Consider the following 24,596-nt stretch of genomic DNA (forward strand, 5'->3'; position numbering starts at 1 on the left):
TCTTTCCACACACTACTTTATTAACATAATATATTTCCTACATTTGGAACGTAACAGTAAGTGTTCTAGCGGTCTACTGGGACGTAACTTGACCCAGTTTTGCTATCAAAGATCAAAACCCTGTACACACGTCAAGAAAGCGTGTTTCGCGTTCGCAAGACAGCACGCTCTAAATGAAAGTAAACAGAAGGCATCAACGGATTGCTGTGGCTGCGATGTTCTTGTTTTGTTTTGTTTTGTTTGAAAATGTAATGTAAATATATAAATCTCTATATCTGGTTGAGTGGGTTCATTGGTAGCCAGTTGTAGCTTCAAAAATAAGAGTAACAGATAAATGAAAAATTATAAGAGTTGTCGCTACACACATGTCATAATTTTGACAAAACTAACAGAAACGTTGACTTTAGCTAGCAATGAACAAACTAGCAGTCGGTGTGATTTTTTATAAATGTTTTTCGCTGGTAGCCCAAAATACATCCTTTGTCTAGTTTTGGTAACCCTGGAAATTCAAATTTTAGGGTCTCATAATATTTGTATATAATTAATTTCTTTTTCATTATAATTAAATCTCTGTAAGTCTGTTTTTCAATAAACGATTTCATTATATTTTTGTGTCAAAAACTATTTACGTTAACGTTAAAAATTGATACCTTAAAATCTAAAAGGTTTTATTTTGATAAAACAATTGTTGTTTTAATATAATAACAGTTTAAGTTAACAGATATTCTATTGTTTTAACATTCATTTTTGGGGTATTAATTTATTAATTAAATTTATTTATAAAGATTCATACTATCGTGTCTAAGACTTGTTATGGAAGAATAGAAACAATAAACTACCAATTTATATTCATATCAAATTAACAGAAGTTTATGACGTAATAACTACCCCTGCTTTGTGATTGTAGTTGGGATTTTTTAAACTCTAGTAGAGCTCTAAAGGTACTCAGGTACAAAATAGAACCGCTCCTATTTCCGTGGATTCTAAAAAGTTGATTACCGCTGTCTCGTCGTCGTAACATGTGAAGAAAATAGAGTTTAAGATGGTTTATTTTGTGGAAAATATTTTAGACGAAATCCTGTGATGTTGTTATGTCTGATGAATATACTCTACTGGCAATAATGTAAATATTCTACTAATATGTAACTTGCGATATTTAAATTTTTTGTGATAAATGATAAAAACTATTTCTGATGGGTTTAGGGAGTTACATGTTTCCTGAATTAATAAAATTATGTTTTTTGCCTCATGTGATTAACCGACGATTTTCACTTCCATAGTCCACAGTTGCTATTTCTAAATTATTAAGACAATTAATTGATTAAATTACTTAACTATTTACATAAATAATTATTCTAAAGTATTTACGGATAGTGTCAATAAATATTTTTCTATATAGATTTCAATATCTTTACGCGGCTGGAAGTAGTGTAAAATTTAGTCAATTTTGAAAATCGAAGCTTGATGTTTACAAAGTCCGTTACTACTTTAAAAAATGTAAGTCAAAACTCTCCGACACAATGAAACCACACTGTTACAAAGGAGTTGACGATAGCAGGAACCTATAAAAGAAACTTCAAAAGGGAACGATTTGGCAACACTCAACCAGCCGACATGTAACGTAAACTTATTTACACCGAGCTAACGGAAAAATATTATAGCACGCCTGTTTCTATTTTAACGCATTCAATGGAAATGTTTATAGAAATTTTTATCTTTAAAAACTTCCAGATTGGACGATGTTTTTCGTTGGTTTATTTTTTATATTAAACCAGATTTTGGTTGCGGCTCTGGCCGCATGAAAAACTTTTTCCGGGATAAAAAATAGCCTATGTCAGACAGGAGTAATGTGATGATTTTAGTTCTTTTATTTTTTTATATTTAACTACTTTTTGGTTGCGGTTCCGGCTGCATGAAAAACTTTTTCCGGGATAAAATGTAGCCTATAGCAGTCAGGAGTAATGTAGCTATTACGTAATGTAAAAAAATCGAAATTGATTTTGTAGTTTCTGATATTAGCGCGTTCAAATAAACTCTTCAGCTTTATATATATATATATATAAAAGTATAGATGGATAAGTGGTTAGAAAGTAGTGATCTTTATACTTTGCCAAGCTATTAAGTATCTATAATATTTCATCAGTTGCGTTGTTGCTATCTCGTGATATTTCTCTCATTATAGTACTTTGCTACAATTATTTTTACTACTGATATTGCAGTTAATACATTAAAATGATCAAGTATCCTTAAAACAAATCTCTCGCCCCGTCTGTGTTTGAACGCGATAAACTTTACAGAATGTATGTCGATGAAGAGTATGGCGAAAGTTCGAGACTCTAGAAAAGACATTTTTTTATTCCGGAAAACTCTTTCACGTGAGCAAAACTACGAGCAAAGATGGCACTGATATAAAAATGTATATAATATACGTAATATTCAGTGGAAAACATGGTTGCTTCTATTCCGATATAACATCCACGTCATCCAGAAATCTTTTGTAGAAATTTTCGAATTAATTAATGAAAACATTGTAACGAAAATTTAATTTACCAGTATACATTTTTTTTGTATGTTTTAAATTTACCAATATACCTTTTTTATGTTTTTGACGTCTTAATTTACCTTCAATGTTCGATGCAAATCAATACCTAGTATTTTATTTATAAGCGAAATGATTAATCAAAGTCAAACACACAGGATTTTTCAGTAATTAGGTGAAGCGAGAGCAAGATGGAAGATTTAAATTTATAATGTAAAAATAACATATAAAAATTTATTATAATCAGTAAAAGAGATTATCGCAATCGGCACAGTGAAATTATATAAATTTTACTAACATACTAAGTGGCATAAGGTATATTAACTTCTGCGTGCCACAAACTACTTCTCATCCAAAGAACAGACATTAATTAACAAGGTCAAATCCGCAAGGAAAAGTATTGCATAAGTTTTTACTGCAACCCAACAATTCCTTTAATTTTGACTGGCAAGTCTAGCGTAAGATTTTCCTACCCACGATAAGGTTGCTGATTTCCCTTTGGAATTGCCTTTGCCAATCATGGCCCACGGGTTTTGGGGTTCCAACATATTCTCTGAAGTGGTAAGAGTAGAGAAGCCTTTCTGTGTAGTCCCCACACGGACTGTAATAAATAAACTGTCTACTGAATATCAGATTTCTATGTAGATAGAGGTAGTAGATCTATATGAGAGTCCATTTGTTTTTAAGATTTTAGTTAGTGATTTAGTTAGTTACTATGCTAAAACCCTCTCATTAAAAAAAGTTGTTTATGTCTGTGTTAGTGCTTTATCTTGGTTCTTATAGTTTGAGGGAGGGAGAGAAAATATTTCACTATGACGGACGTATGAGACTATTAAAAATAAATTTACGTTACGAAATAGTTTTCATGAAATATTGTTACGAATTTTTCTGTACTTTTTTTGTCTTATTATATTCGTTATATCATATAATATAAAGAATTAATGAATTAAGACAAACAAAAAAAAAGGTAAGACGGAAAAAATCGTGATAATATTTGTTAAAACTATTTCGTTGCGTACCTATATTTTGAGACATACTAATAAAGCAATTATTGATAGGCGCTAAGAGGCAGGCTTGTGTTACAAGTCAATTTTATTTGACAGTTATCGCATTAAATAGCTAATGTAGATTATACTCATTTTATTACCATTTATTTGGTAGCATATATTAGAGTGAGTTTTGTATTCGGTCAGTTTATACATATTTTATGTGAAGAGTAGCATTTACTCACAAGTTGTGAAACAAACCCTTAATAGCTTACGTATGAGAATGACAAGCGCGATGCACAAACGGGCTTGAATCATCAAATCACAATAATTTCATAAAAATCGTTGTTCACACCGTAATAAGGAATTATTTCTCTTACGCTGGTTTGTCTTAAAACTAATAATTTTTAACATGATATATGGTTAACAAAACATACTTAGTTTATTTAATGAATTTACAATGTTTATCTGCTAGTAAGTGACCTATGTAACTATTTTCATAGGGTTCAAAACTAGTTTGGTATTCTACGAACTCAAGGAACTTTATAGTTTTCATGAAAGCAAATATTAGCGTTAAAGTCTCTCCAATCAATTTCATAATATCAACATTAAAGAACAATGTAGTTTCATTTCAACGAAACCAAACCTCAAGCGTAACTTAGCTTAGAACCAAACAATAAGTTAAACAGCATTTTTATACTCACACGCAGCACCGAAGGTATAAAATTTTACACACTAATAAAACAATACGACACTTCATACATGATGCTCGTTAATATAGGTTAGACGGACTGTTAGTTGCTTCCTTCTGTACGTAACAATAAAGTTCATAATGTTAGAGCTTCATTAGACATTAGCAGAGTGTACAAGCCGGCTTAATTCGAGAAAAAGTTCCGAGAATAGAGCCACGGGCAAAAGGTAGTATAGATTGTATTGTAGTATGATGATAAAAATATACGCGTAACCACATAGTAACTTCGACAGCGATAAAGCCCTAGTGAAGTGTTTAACAGTAGTTCAAATTGCGATCAGCCAATGAAAGGAATTTGTAATGGTATCTTCATAATTAATTAAAACTTCGATTTAATACTTTATTCTCATTATTTTATATAATTATCTTAAATCAAACTGTGCCCACGAAAGTATGACATATTAACTACCTTGTGAATACTACATTGTACTAAAAGAGAAGTCAAATATAGTACAGTATGTTTGAATGCACTGAATGAAAATAGCTGCTATAAGAATTATGAGTAGGTACAATTTGTGAAAGACTAAAATAACGTAGCAACGATAATTTGCTTACTGGCTAAAAAAGATTTTCTTTAAGACGCGACGTAGATCACGACGTTAAGTCCACCTAGATACAGTATCAATAACGTAAAACAATTAATATTACTGTCTTATCTTACACTGTGTCAAAATATCGTCGAACAATGCACGGACATCGGTCTTTTAAAGTAGGCTTTTATCATAAAAGTTGAGGTTGAAACAGTTTTATATTGCCATAAAGTGTACATTTGCAATTAATTAATGCAGACCGAGCTTCGGTCAGCTGTATTTATTTCAATTACTTTTTTATGAACACCCCTTTTGCGTAATGGCGAGTTATGGCCAGTGCCAAATGACATGTGATAGTTAATTAAAGGTTATGATTCCATGTTTTATTTAATGGAAGTCTTAATACTGCTCGTATTTATCACCTCTCTATGCTGAAAGGAAATGAGTCGGAATATTAATTTTCACGATAAGTAACTATCGAGCTATTGTGTTGCTAATTGTGGAGCTTTTTACATATGCCAGACCATTCCTTTGCTAACAGCTTTTGTATAACGACTCACAAACACATCATGCATTTATTCCCGAAGGGGTATGCCGAGGCGCAACCAGGGTACCCACTTTTCGCCAAGTGTATTCCGTCCGATTATGTGATAGGGGGCGAGCCTATCACCATATCTCAAATTCCAGATTCCAGGCTGGTACTAGGCAGGAAAACCCAAATAGCACTTTACGTGACCCCGGATCAAACCCAGGACCTCACAGCGCTGCCGTACTGCGCATGCAGTATAACTACGCCACCGAGGCAGAGTATGACGACTGGCGAATGCAAAATAATTCCGAAACTGAAGTCAACATTTAATTTGATTACGAACAGTTTGTATAACAAGTTAGTTTAACGCAGTGCACCAGAAATTAATTTGGCGTCCAATTAGTGGACTGAATTGTTAAAATGCATTGATTTTTCATCAGCGCCAAGAGTAAGTGCTCTGCAATGCACCGTTTGAGTAACATGTGCCAACCTCGAGGTTCTAAACTTCACGTCATTCGAACTACACGCATGGCTTAACGACTTAATTTTAATAAAGCAAAAATTACTCCCAAATGGCAGCTGTTTTACAGGTTTCAATTAAATTATAACGTGTTGTAGTTAGTTGTATTACACAGATATTGTAGATAGTACATATTTTATTACTTTTATTTGGAAGCATAGATTAGTGTGACTTTCGTATTTGATCGGCTTATATATTTTTATAACGAGTAGCATTTCCTGAAAAGTCCAACATTCTATACACTTGACTTATCCAAGTAGATTATATATACGTTTTATAATGTATTTTTCACGTTTAGATATTTTCAAACGACATTAAAAAAATGCAAAATGCCTCCGTCTATAAAAAAAATATAAACTGCAAGGCAGTATCAGACGCTTATTATTAAAGTAACCGTAAAAAAATCTTATTTTTTTTGCAAAACTAAAAAAGGTTGCATTCGAGACTTCCACTGTTCATTTGGATGTAAATGAATACCTAACTTACTAATTTCTGACTCATTATGAGCTATCACTGCGTACACACAGTACATAATATACTTAGTTTAATTTATTTTGTATTAACAAGTTCTAAGTAATTAATCATGTCGACGTAATTATGTTACATACTAATATTAAATAGGTACAAACATTTTAGAATTTTTTTGAAGCGAGTAATTTTTAATTTATTATACCAATTCCAAAAATTATTGATACTAATCTTAACTTTCCCTAATTATATAAATTATAATTTTAATTATATAAAATTAATTTTTAGTATTTTTTCTCCAAAAACTTCTCGCGAATGAAGCCACAAGTAAAAACTATTAATTAAATAGCAGCCAATCTATAGAACCAACCCAGCGAGGAAATTGAAATGAAATACAAAAGACAACTGCGCCGCAACAGCACAGAACTTCTGATAACAATAACAAAACTAAATCCATTGTTTAGATTTATCGTATTTCTACACTATTCCACGTAAATTCAAATGCAGCCGAGACAAAGATAATACTTTACATTTTATAAAACTACATTTCCCTCCACGTCTCTGAACACGATAAACTCCAAAGCATCGAAAGAATTTCGATAGAAATTCATTTGGAGTTTGAGACGCTGGAACATAAGCTACGATTTTTCAGTGAAAAAATATATAACATATCTTTTGTTCCGGTAATATTCCTTCACGGGGGCGAAACCGAGAACAAAAGATAGTCTAAACTAAACAAAAGAATAAAAGTACTAACCAAATTCAACAAAAGATCACATACATAGCGTATAAGATAAAAAGGAAGATAAATTATATTGGAAGCCTACTTCGAGGTTCTGATACTATTTATAAAATCCAAAAAAAAAATAAGATGAAGCAAAAAGAATCGCCGTTAAAGCCAATATATTTTACAATAGAAATTTCTAAGTTTAGAACAATTAATCGAGCAAAGTGATATTGGGTTTTTCTGTTGAGTATTAACCCAGAGTCTGGAATTTGTGCCCGATATAGAGATAGGTTCGGTCCCTGTCACATCATGGGACGGAACGTACAGTCAAAAAATGGGTGCCCTGATTATACCTTTGCGTACCTCTTTGTGGACGAAGTAATCATTTTAATCCTATTTTTATAATTTCCATGAACTTCAAAATTGGACTACGACTAAATCCTTAGGACTCAAATGGTTTCAGGCGTAATGTTTGAAGTATTTTCGTACGCTGTAAACAATTCAAATACCAAGAATCGGAGATATACGAAATTGATTGTGGCGCCCAAATTCCGCTAACAAATTTTTAACCCTTTTTAGTAACCCTCCTACACACATTAACGACGAAAGAAACCCTTTAGAGCAACGCTAATCGCATATATTTAATTACATCGCAAATCCTTTTCGGAGTCGACAAGCTTATTGTTAAATAGAATTTACAATTTTTGAGCCTGTATTTCGTGAACTTTACCCTCGTTAATATTGGAGCCGAGGAATATTTTTATGTTGCTTTAAATGGCGGAACGTGATACACGTTCTAATTTATTTTTTGTTTTGTGTTTTTCAGATTATTTTAATTTTTAGCTCTATCATTATTGAGTTAGACGTAAAACAAGGTTTGGATGCCGCTAATTTGTGTTTCGATAATACAGGTCACAGAATAAGTCTTAATAAATAGTAGCTTCAGATCTAATATGGACATCGTTCATACATAGTAACCTAATATTAGTGATTATAAACCTTCCTAATAGTGAAAGAATTTTTAACATAAAACAGGGACTCGAGATAATTGCGCTCATACAAACAAACCTATTTAGCTTCACATACTTAGACTTGTTTCACAACTTTTGAGTAAAGGCTACTCGTAACATAAATGTAATACGATAAAATAAAAAAGTTAGACTTTAATTTTTACATCAAAATTAATGGTAATAAAATAAGTACTATCTACATTAGCTGTTTTATACGTTAACTGTCAAATAAAATTGACTAGAAATTTGTGATACAAGCCCTAGTATAATATACCCTTAGTATAGATTACGCAGTTACATCGCAGACTTCTTAAACTTCAAGGGTCATTAATCATGTTATCGGTAGTATTGTTTTTTTTTTTACAACTGCCTTGACCTACTAACTTCCAGACAGGCTGAAGTGCCTTATATATTTGCCTTCTCTGTTATTTTTTTTTTCACTACGAACATTAATGGTTTTTACGACCAATCAACGTTATTTGATCTTTATTTTTTGAATAAATTGAGCTGCTTTCGTTTGAAATATTTTGTCCTATGAGACTGCCCTGTATTCAAAAATATATAAAATGCTCTTTAAAGTCGGTATCTATACAGAATTCTTACCTTCTACAAGTGTTCCGTTAACAATTTATTGCCCAATATGTTCCAGTGTATTGACATTTATTGCTGATTTGTTGGAGTGTATTCTCAGCTGCACTAGTAAGTGTGCATAAATATTATTTTTTCAGCTGTAATTATATATATAAAGTGGCCATACTTTCGTGTTTCAAATACATTCACTGTTGGGTATGTTTTAAATCTAGGTTATAAAAAGTATTTCGCTTTATTGTTGTCCATGAGTAACGGAAACCATTTACCGTCAGATGGGTGAACACTTTAAAACCTTTGATGGCAATAAAAATCCTATATTTATATTCTCTTTTTTTACAGTCCGGCAACCCTTATAATCTTTTTTGTGTGGTATCGTAGCCTCGTAGATTGAAGCAGAATGGTGTGCGCCATATTATCATGACCCAATTACTCTTATGCCGCGGCGTTGAGATGTATAAAAATTACTTTCATTTGTTCTCGAAAGATCCATTTCGCTGATTTCATTAACGCAATTAATGAAAAAATCAACATTGATTTACCTCGGTTTGCCGAGCTGAATTTTTTATTTGTAGCATATCGCGAGAACAGTGGATTATTGTTTATTTATGAGCAGAGTTTCCGAATGTTTTGTGTAAATATTTTTTAATTAATTATGATTTTAATTTAACAGTCCTTACTTCGTTGTCCTAATTTTTTCCGTCTAAATACTGTATATTATGGATATAATTAAAAAAATAAAAACATTATTTCTCGAACTCGCATAACTCGCTGTTTTCAAGTTTACAAATCCTGTACACGTATTTCTGTATGTTTGTTTATTTGTCTTATAGATTTGAAACGGCTGAAAATCCTAAAGTTGTAAATATAGCATTATAAAAATTTTGGCCCTTCATCTACCTAATTTCAAATATGATTTTGAAAACTTTAACAAAGTATTATAATGCATATCAACGGTTATGAAATATGTTATTTTCTTTTAGGAAGTATTTAAATGACACCATCTCGTAAATACAGGATAATATCGAGTGTTGACACTTCCATTATTAAACTGTCCCTAGGCGAAAATTGACTTTTATGTCACTGAATGGAAAGGTAGTAAAGTGGATCGTATTGACGGACGATCAAAAACGTTCGAGTTCAATTTAACATCCCCTGTGTCAAGGAGGAACAGAAAAAAACTATTCTAACATGATTAATATTTGTACCTTTTGCAAATTATATAAAGTTATGTGGAGTCACGAATACAATTTTATTTTAATAATTCAAGAAATCTATTTTACGAGAGATTAATAACTATTTATTTGAAACAGAATATATCGGCATACGCGGGGGTGAATTATCGGATAAAACCGGAGATATAACTTCTCATTATCGTATTACCTACACGATATCAGCCACTAGAATGTTGATTTAAATGTCTTTACAATTTCTTTGTTATAACTCGAAGCAAATTTCATATTAATAATTCATAGCCTAAGCGGCGATAGCCTAATTAGGAGTGGAACGGACTTCTGAGACGCACGTCCGTAGGTTCAGAAGATATTAAAAAAAAAACAATAATTTATTAAAGCAACAGAAGTTATTAGACATTAGTATATTTGTGCACGCATTATGCCAAAACTACTGCAAGACATTAAAAGCCATTTCACCGATGAATTGCTAGAAGTCTATTTTAAAATATAGGCTCTAATTTATCCCAAAAAAATTATAAAGCGGAACTTTTGTACAAGAATAAATTTTTCACACCGATTGAGCCGCGACCAAAAGTAAATGTAAAATAAAACGATGTTATAAGTCAAATCGAATGTAAACTATACTGCATTGAAAATAGAGACAAATGTCACAGTGCAAGATACCTTATATCGGAGGAACCGTCTTCGAATTAAAGCGATTTGTCAGTCTACTCCATTAGTCTTCATATTACAGGCAATAGAACTTGTTTTAGTCTGAGTCGAGCGGCATCTTATTTAAGTAATTTGTCTTCGGGAATAGCAAACTCTAACGTAGAATCCGGTCTGAATGTTTTAAAATGCGGTTAAATTACATTTCACTCCGATGTGAAAGACTGCCTCGGTGGCGTAGTTGTACTGCATGCGCCGTACGACAGCGCTCTGAGATTCTAGGGTCGAATTTCGGTTCGGGCAAATTGATATTTGGATTTTTATACTCAGCTTCAGCCCGGCTTCTGGAAGTTGTTTCCGATATGGCGATAGGCTCGTCCTCTATCACATCATGGGATGGAAAACTCTTGACGAGAAGTGGGCGTCCTAGTTGCGCCTCTGCAAACCCGTTCGGGGAAATATTTGTGATTTGTGTGTGAAAAGCCTAACTTAGTTGATGAAGAATTCACTTCTGTCTTCATGTTTTTAGCATGTGATCTGATCCCACTCTAATATGGGGTCGATACAACACAATTTTCAGTCGTGGTATGGAATTTTTTAGGCATTACGGGCGATCATCGCCTCTGTATCTAATGGAGATGCCAATTTTGGCCAAATCGTGTAAGAAAAGTTTATTCTTGCTCAGCCAGAGAATAAAACCCAGGACCTCCTAGTACACGGCATTGTTATAATCTTAAAAATCGCTAATTTATTTTTAAGTAGTATGCTAGCTTCACTAACAGTTTCATTAGTTCATCAGTTGAATATTATGTCTAAACCTTATATTAAGTGTATTCTAAATGTAAAACAAGAAATTTAGAGGAAAATTTATTTCTTTATATTAAAAATGGCTTATAAATATGCCTTAGGGTCTTTGCAGATAGCGTATTTTACACCCGCATTCGCTATGTGTTATAAGCGCACATTATATGTAATGCTGGCACTAAACTTGGTGCGCTTGACAAAATATTTGCTCCTTTCTAGCAAAGTAATTTCAACTTTGTATTCTTTGTGCACAAAAGCTAATGTATGCAAATATTCGCTCAAATACTAAGTACGGACCAATCACGTTGCGTTTTAGAATCGGGTCATTGCGTAAAAGATATGTAGTGTGCGTAGGCTGTTTTAACTCATGATGTACAATCATTGAACATCATGAGATCTAATCTTATCTATTTATTTATCTAGTCATCGAAAGGAGATAAAGTTTTGGCTATCTCATTGGAAGTACCGTCTACATAGTTCTTATAATATAACTACTATGCACTTTTATAATTATTATCGCGATATTTAACATGTATGAAAATTCTTGTGCTAAGGTTACGATAAGATACTCCAAGGCCGTCCCGTATGCTCCGAAGAAGGCCACCGCGGGTTTTGGTTGGTATGCTGATGTAGGGTATATAGGAGTTAGGGACTCGGTCCAATACTAGCTCGGACGATGTTATACTCCCGAGTGTCGACATTGGGCCACAAGACCGGTGCAACCAACATAACCATTCCACTGACCCTCTAAATGGTGGTGGCGAAAAAGAGTTTTTTGCCGTGAAAAAAAAAAGAAGTTTACAATAAGGTTAACGGATACTCATTGTACGTTGTTGTAATTAAATGGGGCGAAAAAAAAAACAGATATTTAACTAAATTAAATGTGAAATACCTAATGTGACGATGAATATTGTTGCCAAATTATTGCAATAAGTCGCAGTGGCCTACGATCAATGCGAATTGCAATATTCATGGCTTTGTATATAACTGTAATGCCAGTGTTATTAACCAAACCAAAGACGCCAATTCTTTCAAAGGTTTACAAAAGAGTATCGAAAATTTCTTTCGTGCCGTTTAGGTGTAATGAAATGGGTGACTTCAAGGCGCTCGGGGACTGCAAATACGGTGACCTAATTAGCTAAAATGTACCAAAGAATGGGACCGCTCGCTAAACTATTCGAATGGTATTTTTAATTAAAAGAAGCTATATTGAACTTTATATAATGTACATATTTGTAAGAAATTCTTTAATGCCTTGTTATATTTACGGGAATGTTAAACATCGAAATAAGACTAGTTTACGGATTTTATATGGTTATTATTAACTTCTTTCGAAGTTTCGAAGACTTTGTAGACTTCATGGTCACGGTACCGGACGGCGATAAAATGTGAAAACTAGTTTTATTTCTAAAAAAATCTTTAAATAATCATTCGTAAAATACCAGTATATTAGGAAAATTATACATAATTTTGTAATAGGAGTTTCAACTGGCAGGTTCGTTGGCTTTCCAGTCTTTTTTTGGAAATAATGCACCGAAACGCTGTCTGCCTATGATAATATGTTTAATTTAGAACTTGATCTATTGACAAGGAAACTTCGCCTAAATGCTGTCAGCAGTACTCGCGTTTACTTTTAATAAAAAATTAACTATAACGTCTAGTAGCTATCTACATGAACTTTCGCAATTAACTATAATATATGTATTATTGGTAGTAGAAAAGACTACCAAAAACTTGATTTCTGACAAAAGGAAATAAACAAAAAATATATAAATTAAACATCATTGTTGAATTATCTACGCTAAGAACTGACACAGGTGTATTATATCTTCCAAGTTCCATGATGACAAAGAAGTAACTCCATTATTAAGAGCACTTCACTGGTCCTAAACAACAACGAAATAACACGCACTCCACTCGCATCTCAAAGTTATTTGATCACAATGGACGAAACTCGGCCTGACGTATTGTGTACTTAACAGTGATTATTTTCTTTTATGTGGATGAAACGATTCCGTGAAAATATTGCGAAAGTTCGGACGCCCATCGCGATACGAAACAATAAAGTTTCCCGTCAACTTTAAATTACGTTTTTTGGGTTTGTTTATGAGACGTGTTGGTTTTATTTTTATTCAACAACAAACTTTTGTTTTAAATCAGGACGTGAGACCATTATAGTGGCCTGCATTTTATAACTTTACCTAAAGTACATATACTTTTTTGAGTTTCAAATCTAATTGAGTATTTATACCACAGTGCCGTTATGAATACCTAATATAAGCGGTTTTTTTAATACTAAATGACGAGACGGGCTAGCCGTTTGCCTGAGTGTTTGCCTGATTTTAAACGTCACGACAACTCAAAAATAATAACAACACTAACTTATCTCTCTCGGTCATGTCGTATTGTCTCACCAGACTGTGAGAGTGAAGGAATAGAGAGTGCACCTGTATATTGCGCACACACTTGTACACTATATTTCCTGCGTACTTGGTTGATCTCTGTAGAGATTGGCCGCCGTAGCCGAAATTCGGCGAGGAGGGATTCGTATTTACCCAAATCTATTTTGTTTCAGGGCCGGGATCCCGCTATGAATTTTTCCCTAAACGCTTCAGCAAGATGGCTTATAGAAGCTTCGAGAGGCATTCAAGATCCCAACATCCTTCTGGAAAAATTCTCACAGAACAGAAAAGTAGACGATCCCACACGAGCCCTGCTCCTCACTTTCTATGGAATCCTGGTTGTAATCGGCGCTGTTGGAAATGCCCTTGTTGTTATATCTGTAAGTATTATTTATTTATTATTTTTAAACAAAGTCTCAACAGTCGGAGATAATGTTCCGAGTTAATACATTACAATATCAATTGAGAATTCTGCTATCTTATCCCGAAATACGTTATTTACCCAAAATCCATAACCCACGCATTAGCAGCGATGACACAAGCTCTTAACGTGGTCGTTAACAGGTCCATAAGGCGAGTTGTGATGAAATATAGGAAACCCATTTACTATGCAGGTAAGTACTATAGAAATTCAAGAGGGGAAACTACGCTATTGATCGTGATATATCATACTAATTGACTGAGGCGAAATTTTTTTGAACATTTTTAACGAGGTTAAAAAAACAGAAAACGTGCTGCTTTTAAATATGTATGAAACTAAATATCGCAAAAAATTGCGCTGAAGTCAATTAGGCTTTTTGTTGAATAAAGATAAATTTAAAGGTGTCCTTGTAAACGTATTTTGTTTCTTTTGATATCCGCCGTGTGGCGTTGTTGTCTTCCGTGTGTCAAAATATGTATTGTACAGGGCCCTTATTCTATATGATAGTGCAAACGCGTAACGCGGCCGTGTCATGTTATCTTTGAGAAATGTGCGTGGAATGGTATTCTGTAAGCCAAATTTCTATAGTCCTAAACATGATGTGTTGTATTTCGTGCTTGTTACGCACTGTTAAAATAACGTGCGGGACAGAGAATAAGGCCCCTGTTCGTTTAGCGTACGAATTAATAAATGTAAATTAAAGAAATCTTATTCAATTTTATTCAAACATATTCATAACCCAACACTCAACCGTCGATATGTTTCTTTGAACGCGCTAATCTGAGGAACTAGTAAACCTATTTTGAAATCACACTACCTTTCATTAATTAGAAGCTACATTACTCCCGAGTGCTAGAGGCTACTTTTTATCCCGGGAAATTATAAAGCGGAACTTTTATTTTATTTTAGTTTATTTGGGAAACAACAGAATACTTACCTATATTATAATATTTAAAAAAAAAATATAAATACATAATCCACAACAGTTTCCAGTTTCCCAGAAAAACTATTTCACGCGGTTGGAACCGCGAGCAATGTAATATATTAGGTATGAAATTATTGTCAACGTTCTGTAACGTAATGATCAGTATCAGACTGGCATTTAGTATACGCCATTCAATCCATGCCCGCCAGCATGTCCCACGTCCGAATGTTTAATTTGCGGGAGCAAAAAAACAAAAAATATACAATGTCTCGCATCAAATATTTAGAAACGACCTTATTTCTGCCATCGCTACTTTCATTTACCTCCGCCTAGGCCTCTGCCGTCTTTGGCCTCGGGCTATATGGCCTACTAACAAAGCTAACTCTGATAATGATGATGATATTATAATTTCAATGTAAAAATTAACATCAAAATATTTTATGGAACGCCAATTTATAGTTAAAAATATAGAAGCAGGTTTTTTGCAATGTCATTTTAAGGAAAACAGTATAGATTGTTCACCAAAATAACATAAATATAGTGAAAATCGTTAAAAATAGTAAGGAAACGACAAGAACGGTTTGTGCCAACAGAAAATATATTTTGTACACCTACAAATAATTATCAAAGCCGATTGAAACGAAATTACATCAACAACAAACAAATAAAAGATACTAAATCAATTCATGAAAGCCATCATATATGTACTATGATAGCCGTAACAAAATGTTTGATAAGAACGATATCGATGATTTAATTACATGCAAAATAAAAGATAGCAAAGGTCATGGTTGCCACAAAATATGACAGTTTGACACATGTCCAGATAAATGTTTTATTTTAACGGTTTATCTGACACCCGCGCCATCTGGTTAATGGTCGAATTGCGATAAACTTTCAATGCCAAAGGAAACGTTAGAACCATTTATCCCGGCCATTATTGCAGTAATTACAAAATCGGATCTTCAATTACAAACTTCAACAATCATTTAAATAAATCAGGGTGATTAAATACAGGCAATTGTAAATCGACGATTAGTATTATTTGTTTCTGTAATATAATGTATTGGAAATTATGAAACTATATTATAGCAGCGATAGCCTAGTCGGGTGTGGAACGGACTGCCAAGACGAATGTCCGCAGGTTCAAATCCCAAGGGCACACACCTCTGACTTTTCTAAAATCATATGTGTATTCTTTGTGAATTTATCGTTCGCTTTAACGGTTTATATTATTATTATTATAGTAGAGGAGGTCCGTGTTCAGCAGTGGGCAAGTATATAATACAGGGCTGATATTAGTATTGATTATTAAAAGGAAGAAAACATATTTCCTCTTCCAAATGTTCTTGGTAAATATTATCGAAACACATTTTCTGTACTTACATTTGGATTCTAGGAACTTCTGTACGGTTTGATCGAACCACGTGTAACCTTTTTAACAAAGTGAGACGCAATATATTATTGGTTTGCTATTCTATAAACGTAACAGTTTTTAATGAGATCGAGAGAAAAGGAATAAAATTTCCATCTGGTACTCTTTCTAAGAATTTCCCCTGGCTTTTGATCTACAAGTAACCACTCAATTAGGTATTTTTTATAATCACATAACAAGCTCAGAGATGTTTGTTATTCAAGATGCCTGTAAATATAACCCTTTGAAAATATTATCTAACCTTGCCATCGAGACGAGCAGCGTATTCAAATCAGTGTATAAATAGGAAATTCATTTGGTAATTGGCCTGAAAACCAGTAGCCAACTGAAGTAAACAAGGTATAGAATACCCTGGTCATGAAGCAACAGCCAAAGCTGTAAACAATTGGTCTCATGACTCATATACGCTGATAAAATACTCTTGGTTGAGATGAGAACTTGGATTTCTTTGTAAAGCTGATCAAAGTATTGATGTAATTAAAATAGTATAAGTGACTGTAAAATATTTAATGTAAATATTTTTATATTTAATTACTAGTTTTTACTCGCGGTTTCGCCAGCGTGAAATGTTTTTCCGGGATAAAAGTGTAGCTTTATATTTGCCCGGTATAAATTGGAGCTTATATTTTAAGTTAGATATAACATCGATGAAAACTGCATTCAATGCCATGCACCAGTTATTGCGTGATACGTACATAAACATACAGACAGACAAATAGATAAAAATTCTGAAAACTGTTGTTTTGGCTTCTGTTGCTCTAATGAAGACCCACTTTTTTTACAATTATATTACAATATGCATAAATATATTTAAATTGAAAAAATACTTATGGTAAGCACACTACTGCCCAAAAATTGACATAATATTATACTGGAACCTTTTTATATTACTTCAATAACTCCTGATTGTGTAATCACAATCAATAATAGCCCTTGGTAAAAATAGTTCAAAATCGAAACATATAACAGCATTCTTCTGTTTCAGGTAGTAAGGAAACCAGTAATGCGCACAGCAAGGAACATGTTCATCGTAAACCTGGCCGTCTCTGATGCTTTGGTCTGTTGCGTCGGAACACCTTTGACCCTAATGGAACTTTTGACCAAACATTGGCCGTTGCCAGATTGGCCGAGTTTGTGTAAAGCCTGCGGCGCTATACAGGCCATATCAATATTTGTCTCCACTATATCCATCACAGCGATTGCTCTAGACCGATATCAGGTGAATATTGAATTATGTCTATGTTTGTTTTGGGCTTTTGAATATTAATGCTTGATGGTATTGGTTGTTGGTAGGCTTTGGCGAATATTCCATTTAACGTGTAGAATCAATGTTTTTTAAAGTGGAAATCTCTTGAATTTCTAAACCTATTTTTGAAATCATCGTACTAATATATAATTACAAGGTAAGTATATAACTAAGTAATGTAATATGGTATCTTTTAGTACCACGAAAATGGACTTAAACGCCAGTTTAAATATCTATACGGCAATTATTTATTACGTATTTAACGAACACATTTAGATGCACCTGATGTAGATTCTCATTTATTTAATTCTAATTCACTCTTTAATTTCTTAACTAGAATAGCCTGGAATTGTTTTCAAATTAATAATTCTAAAACTACTATTAATTACATTACAGGGTAATTTTGACATTGCGTTAATAAATTAAACGACATACTCGTCTTTACCTCTGCTAACATGGCGCTAAAAATTGTACTTGAATAATGAATATTTTTTCCCAAACACGCTAGTTTTAATTTTCTAATTCTTTGATCATTTTGTTGTTTAGTACAAAAAGGTGTGTGCGGGAATATATTTCTTACTGAAAGTGTGATGCTGCCGCTGCGACGAATTCTCTTTGAGTATAACAGGATTGAGCTTGTAAAATTAGAATAACTTTTTAATGATATTTATTTTATTCCAAACTTACACTTTTTTATTTTACATCTACAGTTCGAGTAACTTATAGTAACGTGTTATTTTCAAAAGATAAGTATGTGGTTTCATTTAGAAACGCAATATCAAAATGACCCTGTATATAACATTAATAATAATATCCATTAATTAAGTTAGTTAACATTAAATGCCTCCTTGAATTAGATAATTGGCAAGTGTGATTAGTGGCTTCAACTTTGTGTAACTATTGACGGTATGCCGGCTTAGCCTGTTCATCTTGTTTTCTTTTGGAGAACTGCGTAATCTGTAGGGTTTATTACTAATGTTACTGTTAATTCTTGGTGTAACGTTTAATTACACTGTTTCAAGCTAATCTGACTACTTTATGTGTTATTAGACTGCATTCACGTTGTCGTAAAATATGACGTAGATAACTCATATATGTATCTAAATTTGCGTGCATCGAAATGTAAATGAATTTAATATTCTGAGGATTGAGTTATGTATGTTATAAAATAAAATTATTTTCTCTATTTGAAAATGGAACAAATTAAAACAATAAAAAATATACGTAGTACTTCTTCGCATAAAGCCGTTGGGTTCTATTTATTTCAAATTACGTGAATAATTAGTAGGTAGATATTAATTAAATTGAGTCTTTATTTATTCCTTCCCTGAACATGAGATAACACTTTTATACATAATATTAGTTATTACAATTTGTATGTAGCATTACGGTACTTTTCTCTCCGCATGGTAAGCGATAGGACCGCCCAAAAACAATACCAATATGCAAAATATTCTGCTCAGTCCATAAATTATGTTTATTTATTTAATGATGGAATATAGAATTTTCGATGGTTTTTGAAATACAATGGTTGATGAACCAGTTAACAGTTTTCTCATCTGACACCTCAATTTTCAATAATTAACAGTTGGAATAAAAGATCATTACCAATAGATTTTTGGGTGTGTATTACAAACAATTAATTTCCACGAACGCAAATGTTAGGTAATACGGAGGAATATATTAAATAAGGCTACTGTAACAGGCACGATAGCCTAGTTGGGAATGTATTGATCTGTGGAGATAAATGACCCAAGGTTCAATCCCAAGGCACACAACTCTGGCTTTTCGAAGTAACGTGTATATTGTTAATCAATTATCACTCGCTTTACCGGTGAAGGAAAACAACGTGGGAAAATCTACATATCCGAGAATTCTCAAAAAATAATTTCGAGGGTATGTTTAGTGTGCCAACTTACACTAGGCTAGCGTGGTGGACTAAGGCTTGAATCCTCTCAGTACTAAAAAAGTTCCTAGCACAGCAACAGGCAGTTTATTTACGTTATTTTCAGGGTTGGTATTATTTTTTATGAATATACTATAACAGAATTTTAGTTGAGTACTTTTACTACTACTAAATCCAAATAGCGGCGATAGCCTAGTTGGGTGTGGAACGGACTGCCAAGATGAATGTCCGCAGGTTCAAATCCCAAGAGCACACACCTCTGACTTTTCTAAAATCATGTGTGTATTCTCTGTGAATTTATCGTTCGCTTTAACGGTGAAGGAAAACATCGTGAGGAAACCTGCATATCTGAGAAGTTCTCTATAGGAATTACGAAGGTGTGTGAAGTCTACCAATCCTCACTAGGCCAGCGTGATGGACTAATCCCTCTCAGTAATAGAGGAAGCCCGTGCTCAGCAGTGGGCAAGTATATAATACAGGGCTGATATAATTATTATTATTATTAAATTCAAACGTGAACGTATTAAGAGGATAAATCTTATATCACCACAAAGTACAAATAGGTTTAACTGGCGTGTAAAATAGTTCATTTCCTGTTTCGCAAATTGTATCTTCAATGCCCAGACGGCTACGAACCTACTAAAGATAATAAACAAACGTAATATTGCGTTAACTATAGCTGTTTCGATTTATCTATAAATAGATGCGAGCGTATAGATCTCTTTGACGTCATGTGTTTAAACCGAACATAGAGAACATATTGTATGATGAAGGAAATTGGTTTTAAATTAACGAGTTCACCCAAGCTCCTGTATATTATGTTATTGACCTAAACTTTACATGCATTCTTGTTTCCCCGGCTGTGGACTTTGGGAGAGGCCATGGGTTTGCTGGTCAGGTCAGGTATAAGTTTTTCTAACAAGATCCTTACGAAAATTTATTTCTTATACGGGCTGATACCATGTTGGCGTGCAACGTGGTTTGAAAAGTATGTACCGCCGATTTATATTAAGTAAGTGAGTTAAGAGCTAATGATGGAAGAATACTTAAGACTTCCACTAATATGCTTAGAAACGACTTCTTATTGAAATAGTTTGTATAGGAAATATCTTTTAAATATAAAAGCTTAACAATAACTGTCATGTAATACTCGAATCTAGATCTCCGGTTTCGCAATCGACACCTCTCATTCTGCAGAGAGCATAAACTTTTTAAAATTAATATCTGCCAAAGTTGTATCACCATTCATTTGTTTCTTTTTCTTCATACTTTCTAGTATCTGGCTTTATTACAAACGTAATTGAAATTGTAAACAAAATGTATTCCAAAATTAATAACAAGTGATAATCCGTAATTTTACGCTGATTACGACTTGTTTATTGTGAATATGTGGGATTAATAATATGAGCTCTCAAATAAATTTAACATTAATTTACCTTTTGTACCTTTGTTCGGCTTAATTTGTATAATAATATGGAAGACTGTTTATTAACTTTTTCATTAAAGGCTTGCTTGAACTGAATAATGAAATGAAGTTAAATAGAATATTAATGAAATATCTCGGGACAAAAATGTTATTTTGCTGTACGATATTAAAACTGTGTGTCTAAAAACATTAGTCTTTTAATCATAAATTTCTACGTAGCGTATTCTAGATCCGTAGGAACATAAAAAGATTATTAAGATATCCGTAAGTTCTTAGTATAGTTTCTACTAATCCATAGTTTGAAACCCAAGCGACCTCAGTAATAGGTAATAATAGTTTTATAATTCATACATACATAATACTCAATCAAATCTACATAAAACAGTCAAACAGCTTAAGTGCATCTACTCTCAAGATCAGTTTAATCTGTTAGTACAGAAAGCTGTTAAGTTTTAATATCTATCCACCGTTTTCAATAAACGATCTCAATTGATTTTTTCGATCCATCGCAAAAATGTACCAATCACAACAGTATTTTTAGACTTGCTTACTAATGACGTATTTTAATTGGTCTATTCTCGGGATTGGATAGGAGATTATGGGCCGTATAAATAAATGCTACGCTCTCAAGTGCGATATCAACTGAGACACTGTCAAATGAAAGTCAATATCTTAAGGTCATCGCTATTTAAACAAATATCAACAACATCAATTATCTAATAGCGGCGACTCAGCTGAAAACAAACTCTTAAATGACAACTTAAGCTTGGTTCTTTCTTAATTCGGTAAATATCTACTCGAGATGCTACTCAATGGTGAATTTCATTTATAAATACGGGCCAATGGTTGGGATCATTCGTTGAAAACGAATCACTGATCTTTGTAATATCATGCGAGTAACGTGTGAGTGATATGCGAGAGGCATCTTGCACAGGCGGAAGCAGGCACTTGACGTGTAAAAATAAAATAATGTGCTCGGATGGGAACTACTCACTGACTTGAAGTAACTAGTTACTCACATAACATAGATTGTATCGTACGATTTATTTCACTGATAACTGCATCAAAACAACTTTTAAAAATACTTATGTAGAATTCATCATAGTCCGCATAACATAGGTATTTAATACCCTCTTTACAATATTATGTTTTAAGGCATAGAAACCGTGGATGTTAAGGTTGAAGCCCATCAAGGCTTGTGAGATATGTAAATAGGATACACATGATATTACCTGATTGTTAAAGAAACAGGATGTCTAATATTTTGTGTCATAAGTCATAATGTAATGTTCTTGAATCTGTTGTTTATACCAAAATATTTGTCTTTGAGCCTCGTCCTTTATGGCTTAGTTGTATTATGGTACGACTTCAGTGCTGAGGTTAAGGAATCTAAGCCAAGGGTTAAATCTCTGGGTCGAACAAAGTGATATTGGGTTTTTCTACTCAGTATTAAACAGATGTCTGGGTTTTTCTACTCAGTATCAAACCGATGTCTGAAATTTGTGCCCAATATAGCTCGATATAGATAGGCTCGACCCCTATCACATCATGGGACGGAATACACACAACAGAAAGTGGATCTATCCTCTTCGGAGATAAAAGGAGTGTGTATGTGTGTGTCCACTTAAAGATTCCATCGATCATACCTTAAACAACTCATCCTTTACGGAAACACGTCTATTACATTTTTTGGTATTTTACAATACACGCCATCGACATTATTAAGTGGCCTTATCAACGTTCAGTGCTCGCTTCATTACGTGAACTCTCCAATGATAAAGTGATAGATAATGTAGTTGCAGAATCAATAACCGATGCGCCGACGATACTCTGCGGGTTTAAATTATACCTAAAGATTGTTGGAAACAAATGAATGTAGATGAATGTGGGAAATAAACTGATTAAAGTATATTTTTTTATTAGAAATGACTTTAAAATATAGCTTTTCAATGTTTGTATGTACTTTAAATTATAATACATTCGTTATTATAGAACATTAATTGAGAATAAAATTGATGTTTAATCCATAGGCAATTTTATCATGAGTCATATATTCCATTCGCATCAGCTTTAAAGCTTAAACAGAAAACTCCAAAAAGTATTGTTTAATTCTACTTATTTTCCATTTAATATTAACGCTTGTTTCATATCTTTCCACCCTTTTTAATCCGTTAAAAATACGAACACAAATAATTTTATCTTTTGTTAAAATTATTTATTTATTGTTCACAGTTAATCGTGTATCCAACGAGGCCTGGACTCCAGACGATGGGAGCACTCGTCACAATGTTCTGCATTTGGGTGACAGCCTTCGCGCTGGCATCCCCTCTGTATATATTTAGAAACCTGAAGACGCATAAACTAGGCCTTATAGGAATGGACTCCTTAAGTTTCTGCATAGAAGATTGGCCGATTACAAATGGCCGAGCTATTTACTCGTTGTTTAGTCTCATATTTCAATATCTACTGCCAGTGTTAGTGGTGATCATAGCGCATGTCCAAATACACAGAAGGTTACGGGGACGAAGACGCACTACTAGAAAAACGCCAGCCATATTAATAGCTATAGCAGTCACGTATGTAATCAGCTGGCTTCCGCTAAACGTGTTCAACTTAGTAGCTGATTTCAGCGCTGAACCATTCATGGATGAAAAAACAATGACGGTGACATATGCCGTGTGCCATATGTTCGGAATGTCGAGTGCGGTATCCAATCCGTTATTATATGGGTGGCTGAACGACAATTTCCGAAAAGAGTTCGAGGAGATATTGTGTTGCTGCAAGAAGAGGCAACTGCTAAAGGATACAAGGATAAAGAATAGAAAAATGGACACAGAGCTGACAGCACTGGCGCAGCTGGAACACACTGTCACGGCCAACACGAAGACGTCACAGTGCTCGCAGATTTTCTGACTAAAGGCGTGCTTCAAATAGCATGAGCCTGTTAGTGTTGAGATGCAAAGCATCTGAACCTTATAAAAGACTTGTTTTGTGTAACGGTGTAAAAAGTTCCTTTGTTCATTTTAAACGTAGTGTGTACTTGATGTTAATATGTAAATAGTTTTTTGGTTAAGTGAATAATATTGTACTGTACGTTTTAATGAGCCCAAAACGTAGAGTATTCAAATATTATGACGTTGAACTTCATTCGATATGATGTAATATAAGATTTTTTAGTAATAAAGTATCTGAGAAATAATTATATAACTTTGTCATTATTCCCAGTAAGTAATATTAAAAGCTGCATAATAATATACTTCTACATAAAAGAACCAAATAATAAATAAGCTATACAACCAAGTAATTACTTGTCTATAATATATAACGACGAGCATTTAATAATTATTCTAAGTTGTATAAATATTACGTGCCAAATATAATAAATGGATATAGTGTAAATACTTCACAACACATTTCGTTATCAACTAAAACTCATATTAATTTCACAAACTGTGTTCGCGTAATCTAAGCTATTAAATTTTTAATTGAGTTAAATTATTACTGATACATGAACAAAATTCCAATGTCTGTTTATCATA

At 33.3% G+C, this 24,596-nt stretch overlaps 1 protein-coding gene across 1 annotated transcript; it reads left to right on the forward strand.

The window, feature by feature from the left end:
• Nucleotides 1–13,873: 13,873 nt before the first annotated feature.
• LOC115447926 (neuropeptide F receptor) lies at nucleotides 13,874–24,257 on the forward strand. Its single transcript, XM_037440192.1, has 3 exons — nucleotides 13,874–14,078; nucleotides 17,465–17,698; nucleotides 23,290–24,257. The coding sequence occupies exons 1-3, from the start codon at nucleotides 13,887–13,889 to the stop codon at nucleotides 23,968–23,970; spliced, it is 1,107 nt and encodes a 368-aa protein (XP_037296089.1). The 5' UTR covers nucleotides 13,874–13,886; the 3' UTR covers nucleotides 23,971–24,257.
• The last annotated feature ends 339 nt before the right edge of the window (nucleotides 24,258–24,596 follow it).

Source organism: Manduca sexta, chromosome 18, assembly GCF_014839805.1.
Source record: "Manduca sexta isolate Smith_Timp_Sample1 chromosome 18, JHU_Msex_v1.0, whole genome shotgun sequence".
Classification (NCBI taxonomy): Eukaryota; Metazoa; Arthropoda; class Insecta; order Lepidoptera; family Sphingidae; genus Manduca; species Manduca sexta.